This window comes from Thermomyces dupontii (assembly GCF_041956625.1).
Source record: "Thermomyces dupontii strain NRRL 2155 unplaced genomic scaffold VTN31scaffold_3, whole genome shotgun sequence".
Taxonomy (NCBI): domain Eukaryota; kingdom Fungi; phylum Ascomycota; class Eurotiomycetes; order Eurotiales; family Trichocomaceae; genus Thermomyces; species Thermomyces dupontii.
In genome coordinates, this window is record NW_027192309.1 from 2614572 (window position 1) to 2626880 (window position 12309).

Sequence of the window (12309 nt, forward strand, 5' to 3'; positions counted from 1 at the left end):
GATGACTGGAGTGGTAGAGTAGCTCTGTTCAGCCTCTTATTTTCTTCGTGAAGGTTGCGATTGTGATTCCGTTACGCCTCGATCGAATCGTCGAATGTCACTTTCTTGTGAACTTGCCAAAGAACACTTGAGTTTCTCTCTCCTATATATACGGCAGGCAAGTACAACCAATTCGATCGACTTTGTGGAACTCCAGTCATTCCCCTGACAATCTGCACTCTACTATGTTTTCGACTATCCCATTCAGTCACTCGTCGTACTTTATCGTAAGTTTCATTGCAATATGATTCAGTAATAGTTTACTTTCGAGGATCTGCTACCTGCGGTCCTGTTAGCAATGATTCTGATCTACTCTTTGCCAGTCAATGATTTCTACCAAGGCAGCTAGACAAAACTATCGAGTTCTCATATCAAAGAATGGCACAAGTCGTCGTCAACATGCAGCAAAAAGCTGTAGTATAGTTCTTACAGAGGGTATTATTACACGAGGAGTAATCGTCTTTGTCAGTGTTTTCAGAGTCCCGGGTTTGAATTAGCACACGTAAGTTCGATCTGAGTCATCTGCGGTTACTATCAAATCAGCTTCTAGTATGGAGAAAGTTGAGGAATAGGCGGTTATTTTGTACTTGACAACTTTGACTAGTACCGTACGAGTACGAGTACTCGTACCTGGCCATTAGGGTTGGGAGAGATTTAGAAGAGATTCCGGGTTGACGTGGATTGTTTTGACAATGCACACACACTTCGCACAAAGGCGGAAAGGCAGAAAAGGACCCAAGAGCCGAACCTCATGACTCAATAGACTCATGACCTTGACATTTCTGCAATCTCCTTTTTCTGTTTGGAAGAAAACTGACACTCATACCTTCGCTTTCTTTGCGAACTAGGCGGCCACAAAGCGAGCTCCGTTGGAAGAGGGCATAAGCGCTCTCTATTGAAGATGAAAAAGATAGTACCTAACCATGAGTGAATATTAGGTTTACCTGGGTAGTAGTAAGGTCACACCTGATCCTTGGTTTCCTTAACATGAAGATCAGTTCGCTGTCGACACGGGTATGTAAGAAAAAAGTAGCAAAGTATCCATTCCTTGTAGCTAACTTTTTGTTGCTCGCCTAGGTCCAGAGCGGTAGAGCCATGTACTCCGTATCTAGTTGCTAGTTAGTCCTCCATTGACGGTTGTTTGCAGGTCGTGCATCCTTCCTCGCACTGGTGGCCCCAGTGCGACAGTTACGAGCCCTCGCTCTTTCATTCAGACGGCATCTTACATTTGGTTCCATGATTACAGCCGTCCCTTGCCCGGGCCGACTGGACCGCCATTAAGGGCGGCTCCCCTGCCGTGAAGGCGAGACGCACCTGGTTCGACCGTGTCGAAGAGTTTTTTTAGCGCCATGGAGCCTGCAGGCGGGTTGTTCTTTCGTCACACCACTAGTGGGATGATTGGTTCTTTGGTGTGTGGTATTATTTGCATCGATAACTAAATGAAATTTGGCAGTATGTATGTCGATCCAAATGTTGAGGATCCGCCCGCTCCGGTAGAACCGGAACCACCTCTGTACACGCAGTGGCATCAGACCGGGCGCGGGTCGCAAGATCCCAGCTTTCGGAGGAGGAACGCGAGGACTTGCAAGAGCGTGTTTTCGAGTATGAGTCTCGACACGGTGACTGGGCCGGCAAGTCCCAAGGTAACTATGAAATAATTACTAGCTTCATCAACGGATTTGCTCTACAGTTACGGCTCAGACCTTCAAGCGCTTTATGTCAATCACCTCAAATCCAGGTATCAACAATGCTCAAAGTGTTCACTCGTTGCTCCGAGCTTTAAAAAATGAGTTTGCCGTTGGTTTGTCATCTTGCAGCGAGTATATGTACAGGCACAGGTAGGTACTTATAACGAGAGGACAAAATCTTTGAAACCCTTCAAGCTCATAACACACAACCTGGAAATCCCAATCGACTACAGAACCCTGAGACTCGCAATTTAAAGAAGTCTATCGAGTTTCACTTGCAGAAAGTTGGCTACATTCCCCGACTGCGTTTAGCGTTTTTGGTCGGCTTGCTCTGAAACCGGTGTCCCGCTGCTGGCCCAGCCTCTTTCTTCGGACCCGTAGCATCCGTTTCTACGCGAATTCGAGCAAGGAAGAAGATGATCACAGCTAGATGCACTCAAGAATAACGCTCTACTTTTGAAGAACTAATCATGTCTTTTTTTTTTTTTGGGTGGTCCTTTGGAGATTCAAGGCTTCTCCATGTTGTCGGGGTAGCACCTCCGTTCTGATACGAAGTAGACTGCACAGTAAAGTACTGTAACCACGATGGTAAGGAGTTAGTACTTTAGGATTACCTACTACTCCAGTAGTAGGCTATGTCTGCTGCGCTGTACTGGCACTATCGACTGCCTCCCGTACTAATGAGTACGATTCTTGGTCTATTACCGCTCCCAATTGAATGTACTAGTACCTAGTAGTACCTATTGACAAAACAAACAGCACTGCAACGATCTGAATTTACAACACAAGCAAAACAAATCGTTCAGGACCGCTCCCACTTTCGAAAGGCTTCTGACAGCTTGTGAAGGGACATGTTCCCTCGAGCCGGCATCTGCTCCAGTTCCTCCACAACGGCCCGGATTGGCATGCCCCTACGGCACCGCTCCTGAATCGCATCAATGATTCGCTTCCGACAATGGCAGAACATTCGCTCGTTGTGCTCTCGCCGCCATTCGGACCCATGCTGGCTCTCGAGCACCTGAATCGGCGGGTTTCCATGCAGACCCTCAGTCCACACCCGCCAGAGATCTGGGACGGTTTTGACCTCCCGGGACATGGTATATATCGGGTGACCTGAGGTTCCGGCCCCTGCTGCTGCACTCCTCCCTGGTGACGACGGGGATCATCCGGGGCCGGGTTGGGTCCCAACTCTGCGGCGACAGTGGCTGGCCAGGATGACGCAGGCTCGCTCCGCGGGCGTTGTTCAGTGGCAGAAGGCAGTGCATTCCCGCTTGAGCCGCCGGGCTGGCGTTGGAGCGCAGCGATCTGCATCTGGATACCGGCCTCGCGCTCCTGCAGATCCGCGACGTACTGCTGCATCAGGGTCGCCTGGTATTGCGTGACCTGCCAGACCATCCGGGTCAACAGACCCAGTTGCTCGGCGAGCGCCGGGACCACCTGCCGGAGCTGGACCTCTAGCGGCGGGCGCTCCTCCTGCAGGCACCGCTTCACCTGCGCCGCGAACTGCTTGTACTCCGGCCCATTGAAGACCGGATCGGTCCACATGACGTGCCCCGGAAACTCCTCGCGGAGGATGACCGAATCCTGCAGAAAGATTTCTCGAAACTGACGCAGGAGGTTTGGAAAGCAGGACCGGTCACTTCATTTCGCGTTGGGGACCCATACCGCGCCACCATCGCGTGATCCTCCTGGGGAATCCGCTGGTCCGGAGGGGCGTCCAGCCGGAACCAGGCCATCTATTCTTCCACCCACGGCCAGATGGCCCGAGTGAACGACTCCGGCGGGGTGACTTGGGCCTGCGGCAGGTAGTACGTCCCCCTTTGCTGGAAGCCGGCAATTGACCGCATGAAGGGGAGCAGCAGGGCATCCAGGTAACAATTTCACCTTGCGGCCGGCCTGCATGGGTTGATTCCGTAAATTGGCGACGTCCGTCTTCGTGTTAGACTCCTCGTCCCTTTCGAAAATTCTGGAAAAAACCAAGACGTTTCATAACGTCCTTCCAACAACATCAACAGATCAAAAGCCATCATGATAACGAATTGTTGCTGCTTTCAGGTCTTCCACACGGCTGCTTCCACGGCGGAGCATTTTGTTCAAGAGATTCGTCTCACATACTGCCTCCCTTCGATTATCTTTCATGAGTGTGCATACTAACGACCCTGAGATCCGATCAAGGCCCAGACCAGAGGTACAGTTCGGTTGGTGGTCAAGTCACTTTTCGGATCTGACGCCCTCAAACTTGTAAATTTCTATATAGCTAGGTACTTAATGAATGTTCAAAGGAAAGATGTGTACTTCCTCCTACTCCGTACAGAGTGATTACCAAATTTCATCCCTCCGTTCCTTGCTTGTCTTAACAGAATGGTCTTCCTATTTGATACGTACGCGAAGAACAGTTGCTTGCTAACTCGCTACTTTCAGACGACTTTCAAAGTCATGGCCCGAGCGGCATCTCTCGCCGTCCTACCTGCACTTGAAGTACAGTATCCCCGCGGGACCATAAACTCAACTATACTACCCATGTAAATGGGGACGCCGCTGCCCTTACTGTCATACTGTTCGTCTCTCAGGGATTCCGCTCGAAGACTCGCCACGAAAAGGTGCTACCTTACAATCTCAAAGAACAGTAGCTAAGTCATCTTCCTGCTTTGTCGGTCACAATCTTGTTCTTTGGAGTAAATGAACACAGCCGAAGACGATCCTCTGCATGCTACAGGCTTATTGACTGCTTTCAACCGTTCTTTGGTGTCCATCATGCTACTCTGCCAATGAGCAGCCTGACTTTTTCTGCCACCGTCTCCTCATACTCTACGCCTAAAACGTCCTCGGTGGTGCCTCATTTCCATGATAGCCACCAGCGGTGATAACCAACCTCCTCGTTCATGAACGCCGATCATAAATCCAACAACATCAACTGTGTCTCCCATGCTAGGTAGGGGACTCCTATCCCAACGACCACCTACTTGAAATACACAGTGGAGGTCATGGGGAATCATCCATTTCAATGACGAAATGCGGCACATACAGCCGCACCGTGAAACCCCTGCAATCCTGCGAGTCCTGCCAAACCTCTCTGACCCGCGCTCTGAACCAAATCACACAGCAACTCACATTGGGTGCGTGCTGCTCATCAGGAAACGGCTCCAAATCAAACGCCGAACCCGTGAGCAAGGGTACCTTCGTCAACCGCTCCCTACCCAATTGCCGTTCGGAGTTCGAACGGACGAATCGACGGGTTGGATATCACCATATTACGGCAGTCTATAAAGGCCAGTCCTGCCAAACTGTCCATATCATGATGATGGACGAAAAAATTACCCGTCGCTCTGACAATCATATTGCTGGCGAAAGGGCGACCTCGTCATTTTCGTACACCAGCCCGAAGATTATACCCGAAATGAATCGCTGGCAGAGAAAGGAACGGCGCAGTCCCTGCGGTGGCTGTCACCAACTGCCAATGATTTGTTGGATCTGGCATCTCGGAAGCAAGGCGCATGAACGCATCCAAAGTGCACCTGTCGCTGCCCATTTTGCAAGGTCGATGCCCTTAAAACAGGCGTTGGCACTTTCGAAGCTCCGAACCAAGGAGCGGTAGATGTGAAGGCTCCTATTTCCGCCCACAACTGCGGCCCCTACACCCTACTGTAGGTTAGGCCTATCTCAGGGGTTGCTTATCACGTGGTTCTCCTCATTGTCAAGATGAAGTTAGGTTACAGTGGCTATTTTTCTTCCGCCGCGTTTAGGCTCAAGTCGGGCCGCCGGGGAAGCAGGGGGACCTCGACCCGGCAGCGCTGATTGGCAGGAGGGACTAGTTGCAAAGGGCTGGGGCTTGAAATACCTAAGGACGGTAACTTGTTCACATTAACTCATCGATACATAGATACACATACACCCTACTCCGTACTTAGGTAACCTAGGTTATCACGTGGTTCTGCGAGTGTTTATCTCACGTGACGAGAAACAGCCTCAGGGCATTCGGCTTGTGGAACCACGCTTGACACGCGCCGCAACGTTTGTTCTTGTGCCGCACGAGAAACGCGACGAGAGTTTACAGAACCGCCCAATGCCATTCCCGTAGCTACCTCCACTTTTTTCCGCGTTTTTCTCACTCGTTTTATGTCTGCTCGCACGCTGGCGACTCGGGGCCCGGTGTCTCCAAGGCAATTGATTTCTTCGCTGCATCGAGCGCCGTTCGGTGTTGGTCGATTCTCGTCCTCAACCGTCGCCCTCGAGGAGCCTCACGCGCAAACCATGTTTCATAAGGCAGTTCAGAACAATCCCGGACCCACGAAGCCGCTCCAGTTCAAATCAGCTCGCTTGAACACGCACAGCGCGACGACGGTCGGGAAAACGCAGCAGGTCGCCGGCGTGAAAAGAAAGCTGGAGACAGCTAGCGGCATGTCGTCAGCCTTGGGCTCGCTCCACGACTCGGTCTACTTCGATGAGAACGATTTTGACAATGACTCTGATCTGGACTTTGACTCTCCAGACCCGATTCGGCCATCCCACTCCATGGCCAAGACGTCCCAGTCGCCAACTCTCCCAAAGCCTGCAGCATCAACAAGTCAGAGCCAAGCACAGAACGATGCGAGTTTAGCAGACTCCGCGGTTCCGCCAAGCAGCACTCCCATCCCGTGGTCGTCATCACCCCCTTGGCACTATCTTCCGCCACAAAATCAGCAGAAGTGTTGCATGGCGCCGTGGGAGGAAAAAGGCTAAAAAAAAAAAAGGATTGCATGTCCGTCACGAGGAATCCTGTAACAATCATCATGCATCCATGTATTCTGTATTTCCGTGTTTTGCTGTTCTTGGCTTCATTATCTCATGATTCTCATGATGTATATTTTGTATACCAAATTGATTCCTGTACCGTAACTACCTATATCATGCATGATGTATTTCCATGCTCCATCGACGCCGTATGTACATAGACTCCGAACCAAGCGCAACTATTCGTTCCCACGAATCATTGAATCGAGCAAGTGACCGCCCAATGCCCAGTTTATTCCGCAAGAACTACCCCAAGAGCAAGAAAAAAAAAAAAAAAAAAAAAAAAAAAAAAAAAAAAAAAAAAGAGAAAGAAAAAGTTTTGGCTCATTCCGAATCATCATCCCAAAACGGCATCCGTTTCCCTTCCCTGTCTTTTTCTTTTTCTTTTTCCTTTTCCGCGAACCGTCTACTGCGGCGTGTTGCTCGTCGGTGGCCATCGACATCGAACTCGTCCATGATCACGGCTTGCTTCGTAGTAGTGGTCGAGGTCATGCTCGGCTGTTGCTGTTGCTGCTGCTGCTGCTGCTGCTGCTGTTGTTGTTGTTCTTGTTGTTGCTGATCATCGGCGGCGTTGTTCCGTGCTGCCTTCATCGCTGCCCGCCGCATAATCTTCTCGCGCATGCGCGTCGACTCTGGATCCTCGTAATTGAGCTGTGTCGTTGGCGGGGGCTCCTCGTCTTCCAGGACCGGGGAGTCGATGTATCCTCCTCCTCCTCCGGTTGTGGGCTTCCCGGTGGTGGAGAGGAAGCTGTTGTTCCGGCTCGTCTTGGTGCTGGGGTCGTGCTGGATGCTCGTGCTTTCATCGATTGTGCTGCCGTAGCCGTCCTCGTTGAGCGTGTCGATGGAACTCGTGCGAGAAAAGGCGCCGCGTGGGACGCCGGCACCGGTGGTGAGATTGGTCATTGTCGACGTCGTGGAAGCTCCGGAGAGCGCGCGGCCGAGGACGCTGCGTTTCCACTGTGGACCGTTGTTGTTGTTCTTTGTAGGGGATTCGCCGGAGGTGTTGTTTTGGTTGTTGTTACTCTCCCGCGCTTGTTTCAGGAAGCTGTTGATGGCGGATTCGAGAACCTTGGACGAGCTCCGAGAGAGGGGTTTCTTCAACGAGGGTGCGTCGGGCTTGTCCGGTTCTTGCTTCTCGTCCTTATCGTCGTCCGTTGGTTTGTGCGGGGATGTCGCCGCGCTTGTGTCGTTGGTCGGCGGAGGCATACTGCCGTGTTTCTCCGGCGAGATCGACGTTCGTCGCCAGACTGATTCGCGGTCTCTTGCCTCGACATGTGGGCGCAAAGATGGTTTCTCGTCAATCCTGGTCGACTGCGACGGCTTCGCGTGAATAAGGTACGGTTCAAACGGTTTCTTCTGTCCCGTCTGCACCGAGATCCAGAGCCAGTCCGCAGAGACGGCCGGCACGCCCCATTCCGCCGTGTGCCGAAGTTTCTCTGCGTTCGCGGTGCGCGCATCATTGCATACCAGCACCGAGGCACTCGGTGTTAGGTACTCTTCATATGTAGCGCCTTGGAAGGTCAACGTGATTCTGCGCTCCCGTCACTGATACTTACCCATAACTTTGACGAGCTTCGACAGATGCAGCAGATCAATCCCAGCGAACCCCGTGGAGCAGATCCGCATTTTGTCGAACCCTTCTCCTGTCAGTATCCGATGCAAAGAGATGTTAAAAGAACCGCCTACCTGGAATCGGAAACAACGGAAACGGAGTGCTGGTAACATGAGCCTCTGGAGTCACCAGCCGCTTCTGATCCAAACACCGTTCCAACCACATATCTGTGACGGTTTCGTACTCTTCCTCGCGTCCAATCGTCGGAATCTCCGATCGCGGAAGCTTATGCGGTACAATAAGAAAATTGCGACCTGCCCCTAAGCCGCTGATTGCCACTTGGCTCGAGTCCGCGACCTGGGCACCGTTGATTTCCAGGTGATTGCGTAAAACGACCACCTACACCAGTCAGACTCGTCCCCTAGAGACCGATTCAGAAACACAAAGAGTTCCTCCACAAACGGTGTTTCAAGTAGCATACTGAGTCAGTAATAAAAACCATGGCTTCCCCAGGGTCTTCGTTCCAGAGGTGATGTTCTGCTCCTTTTTCAGTTCAAGCTTCATGTGCACTTCAATCAATCAACGAATCAAGACCTGCCTCATTTGTCTGTACTCTATAGGGAGCTGCTGCTCAACTATTCCTCTGCTCTCCTCTGCTGCAAATGAAGCCTCTGGACCGTGCTGAAGTCTAGTGTTACGCACTACCGTGCTTAGTCAGCATCCTCGCTTAGGTCCAGCTCTTGTGCGGCCCACGATTTCTTCGATGAGCGATGTATCTAGTTTTCTAGAGAGTCGACTATAGACAGTTGTTTGTCGGACAGGTCATCTTTCCTCGCACTGGTGGCCTCAGTGCGACATCTAGGTAGTATCTAATCTTTGCCCAAAACGGCAAGGCTCGGTTCATTTCAGGGCATGCGCGCGACAGCCGCGCGTCACCAGTATCAGAGACGGTCGAGGACGACCTGTCAACGGCTAGAAGCCCTGGTCACGGGACTAGGTAGATCCACGTGACCTTCATCCATATCACGTGATGTACCACGTGACTCACTATCGCCTACTTCCACACGACTTGTCACCACATCTGTTCTCCTTTTCCTTCCCCATGCAGTTCCTCTCATGTACGGGAGGTCGCCTCTGGGCTTTGCCTACGTAGACTCTGACACGACCTCCGCTTTTTATGGACCGAGCTGTCACGTGCACCTCCATCCGGTGTTGTCATCATCCGGACTACTATCATCTCATCTTCAGATATAATGACACCATCATCGATTGCATTGGACTGCCACGTTCCAGTACGTGACAATGGTGCCTGGCGGTTCAGGGTCCTTACCCTTGAACACAACCATCCTCTCGATGTCAAAAGGGCGTCGTATTCTCCCGGTCATCGTCGAATGCATCGGACGTCAAGTGTACGGGAGAGAATCCTACCGCTTGCGAAAATATCAAAGCTGTCGAACGACGACATAGCAACCCAGATACAGCAAGAATTTCCAGGAGGCACGATCACGTGGTCTGATACATACTCGAAACGTTGTGCAGAAGGATAAGCGAGAAAAGGCTGGGGCACTGAACATGAGTAGTACTGCGCTATTCCTGGAGCATAACAAAAGACCGGACATCTGGCACAAGATTTATCGGCACAACGGGAATCCGACTGAATCGTTTGAGAGGGTCTTTTGGATCTATGATTTTTGCATCGAGCAGTGGAAGTTGAACTCGGAAGTGACACCACATACTACTGCCTTCTCAGTGGTGAGAAGGAAGACTGCTTGTTTGGGTTCTGGAGATTCTTCAATCTTTTACGACATAAGCCAGTTCGGTCAAGCCAACTGGCTCTCCGGCCGCTAGGCCGCTATTTTGGCTGCCACCGCAGCCGAGCGTTTGCGATTATGTCAGCGCCCCAGGGGGTCCGGGGGGCGGCCTGCCCCGGTCCCCTGGTACGGAGTACAGTATGCAATGAAAGAGAATTGCGACATCCTCGTACGCAACAGCGGAACAGCCAGTTACCAAGCCCTAACAAAGTTACAGAAAATCACTTTAACTGGTAGTTACTCGTAGTTAACTAGTTATTTTTAAGTTACTTGATTTATTTTGATCAAACTCCGGATCAAACTTGATTTGTAGAAAAATTTGCGCAGCCAAGCCAGCCAATCAGCATGAGCCCGTGGATCAGATCGGCAGGTACCAACAAGTCACGTGCTTACGGAGATCAACTTCATGCCATGATCTGCAGCGAGAGCGTGAAGAGCTCAAAGCATACTCTCACACCCGAGTTCATGGAGTAGATGACATTGAAACAGCCTTTGATAAAGTAGTCGATTTTGACTGTACTTTTATGTATTCATGGCGCATCTCGCCCGGGATGGGTTCCGTGGCCCGATCACAGTGACTCAGTTCCTGCAAAACTTCCAGCAAGCATGGCGGAGCAACCCTCGTTTCGAGAGGCAGTTGCCTCGACGGCTCGGTAATCCCGAATTGTCTTTTGGGTGGCATGAATATGTTACTTGAACTAACCTGTCGATTATCAGGTATCGCCGTCAGTGGGGGCGCCGACTCTATGGCCCTGACTGTGCTCTGCAAGCAGCTCGAGAGAAGCAAACTGCTGCATGATATGTATATCAAAGGGTTCATCGTCGACCACAAGGCCCGCGAGGAGAGCACGCGCGAAGCCGAGAAAGTTGCAGGGTGGCTGAGGCAGCTAGGTAATTAACTATGCGAGATACCTACCCTGCGAACCGTGCTGATGATGGTTCATAGATGTGGAGTCAGAAATCCTTCCCTTGGAATGGCCGCAGGAGGTCCAGTCCGTGACAGCATTCGAGACGCTGGCCCGACGCCTGCGCTTCCAGGCGCTCGGCCGCGCGTGTCGGAGGAACAGGATTGAGGCTCTCCTGACAGGGCACCACCGGGACGACAACATCGAAACCACCATCTGGCGGCTAGCCTGCAGCGCGCCCGTTTCCGGGCTGGCCGGAATCCCTGCCATGGCCCGCATGCCCGAGTGCCATGGGATTTTCGGAGTATCGGAGGCCGGTTCCTCACGCCGTCAAAGCGCGTCCAAATCATCGACCACCCCGAGATTAGCCCACACTGGCTTGGTCATCTGTCGGCCGCTGCTGGACTTCCCCAAAGCCCATCTCGAGCAGCTCTGCCGCGAAAACGACATCCCCTTCGTCTCCGACCCAACAAACTTCGATCCCACCCTAACTCCGCGCAACGCCGTCCGCGCCATGCGGCGCTCCGCGCGCCTACCGCGCGCCCTCGAGGAACAGTCAATCACCTCACTCATTTCCTCCAGCCAATCCCGCCTGCGCGCCGCCACAAACGAGTCTAACGCGCTCCTCAGCAAGTGTAGAGTCATCGACTTATCTCCCGCGGTAGGCTCCCTCACCGTTGAATTCCCCCCTTCCTCTTCCTACTCCTCCCTCCATAGCGACATCCTCGCCCTCACCCTCCGCCGCATCACCGAGCTGGTTGCCCCGCAGCCAGAAAATCATTTCCCCGTGCAGACCTACCTCTTCGCCGCCACAAACCATGTCTTCCCTGCCGAGAACAACCTCCCGTCTTCCTCGGGGAAAGGTCGCCCACCATTCACCGCCGGAGACGTCTTGTTCCGCCCCGTGGAAGATAACCCCAATGCCTGGAACCTCAGCCGTCAGCCTTACCGTCGTCACCGTCAGCCGGAAGTCTGCCTCTCCGAACCAGATCCGGATTCGTGGGGGTGGAAATTATGGGACAACCGCTTCTGGATGCGTGCCCGTCTGCGGTCCCGTTTCGGCCCTGGTTCGGGGCCGGAGTTTGCTTCGGATGCCTATGAGTTGATCGCCCGCCCGTTGCAGCCGGAGGATTTGAAGCCCATAGCTGCCCAGGCAAGGGAGGATAGGGCCGGGTTTATCGTGGCGGAGTTGAAGAGGACGCTGGCACGTACTGCGCCGGGGCTGACCAGGTTCACGCTGCCGGTCTTGGTCATGCGGCGGCGGCGGTCTGATAAGCTTAGTCCTGATGAGGCGGGTACCGGTACTGTGGGTAGGGATACCTATCTCGCCCTGCCCACGCTCGGTTTGAATCTCTACGTCCCCCGCAGGTCCCCGTTCCAGGTCGATTATGAGTGGATGTACAAGGCGGTTGATCACTCTATTTTCCGAATGATGGGATTGGATTCGTACACAGAACAATGAACGCTTGTAATACTACTCAAACACAACCTTTTGCCACCGATTCGCCTTGGGAAATACATGCAGGTCATTGTACACGAGCCAT

At 52.5% G+C, this 12309-nt stretch overlaps 3 protein-coding genes across 3 annotated transcripts; 1 reads left to right on the forward strand and 2 right to left on the reverse strand.

Moving 5' to 3' along the window:
* Nucleotides 1-2529: 2529 nt before the first annotated feature.
* VTN31DRAFT_4443 (uncharacterized protein) lies at nucleotides 2530-3463 on the reverse strand (the record flags this gene model as incomplete). The annotated part of the gene is made up of 3 exons (XM_069404832.1): nucleotides 2530-2840; nucleotides 2885-3311; nucleotides 3368-3463. The coding sequence occupies 3 exons, from the start codon at nucleotides 3461-3463 to the stop codon at nucleotides 2530-2532; spliced, it is 834 nt and encodes a 277-aa protein (XP_069261766.1).
* Nucleotides 3464-6821: 3358 nt separating this feature from the next.
* VTN31DRAFT_4444 (uncharacterized protein) lies at nucleotides 6822-8123 on the reverse strand (the record flags this gene model as incomplete). The annotated part of the gene is made up of 2 exons (XM_069404833.1): nucleotides 6822-8008; nucleotides 8054-8123. The coding sequence occupies 2 exons, from the start codon at nucleotides 8121-8123 to the stop codon at nucleotides 6822-6824; spliced, it is 1257 nt and encodes a 418-aa protein (XP_069261767.1).
* A 2269-nt stretch (nucleotides 8124-10392) lies between these two features.
* On the forward strand, nucleotides 10393-12227 carry VTN31DRAFT_4445 (uncharacterized protein; the record flags this gene model as incomplete). Its single annotated transcript, XM_069404834.1, has 3 exons — nucleotides 10393-10513; nucleotides 10578-10751; nucleotides 10807-12227. 3 exons carry the CDS (start codon nucleotides 10393-10395, stop codon nucleotides 12225-12227), a joined length of 1716 nt encoding a protein of 571 aa, XP_069261768.1.
* Between the last annotated feature and the right edge of the window lie 82 nt (nucleotides 12228-12309).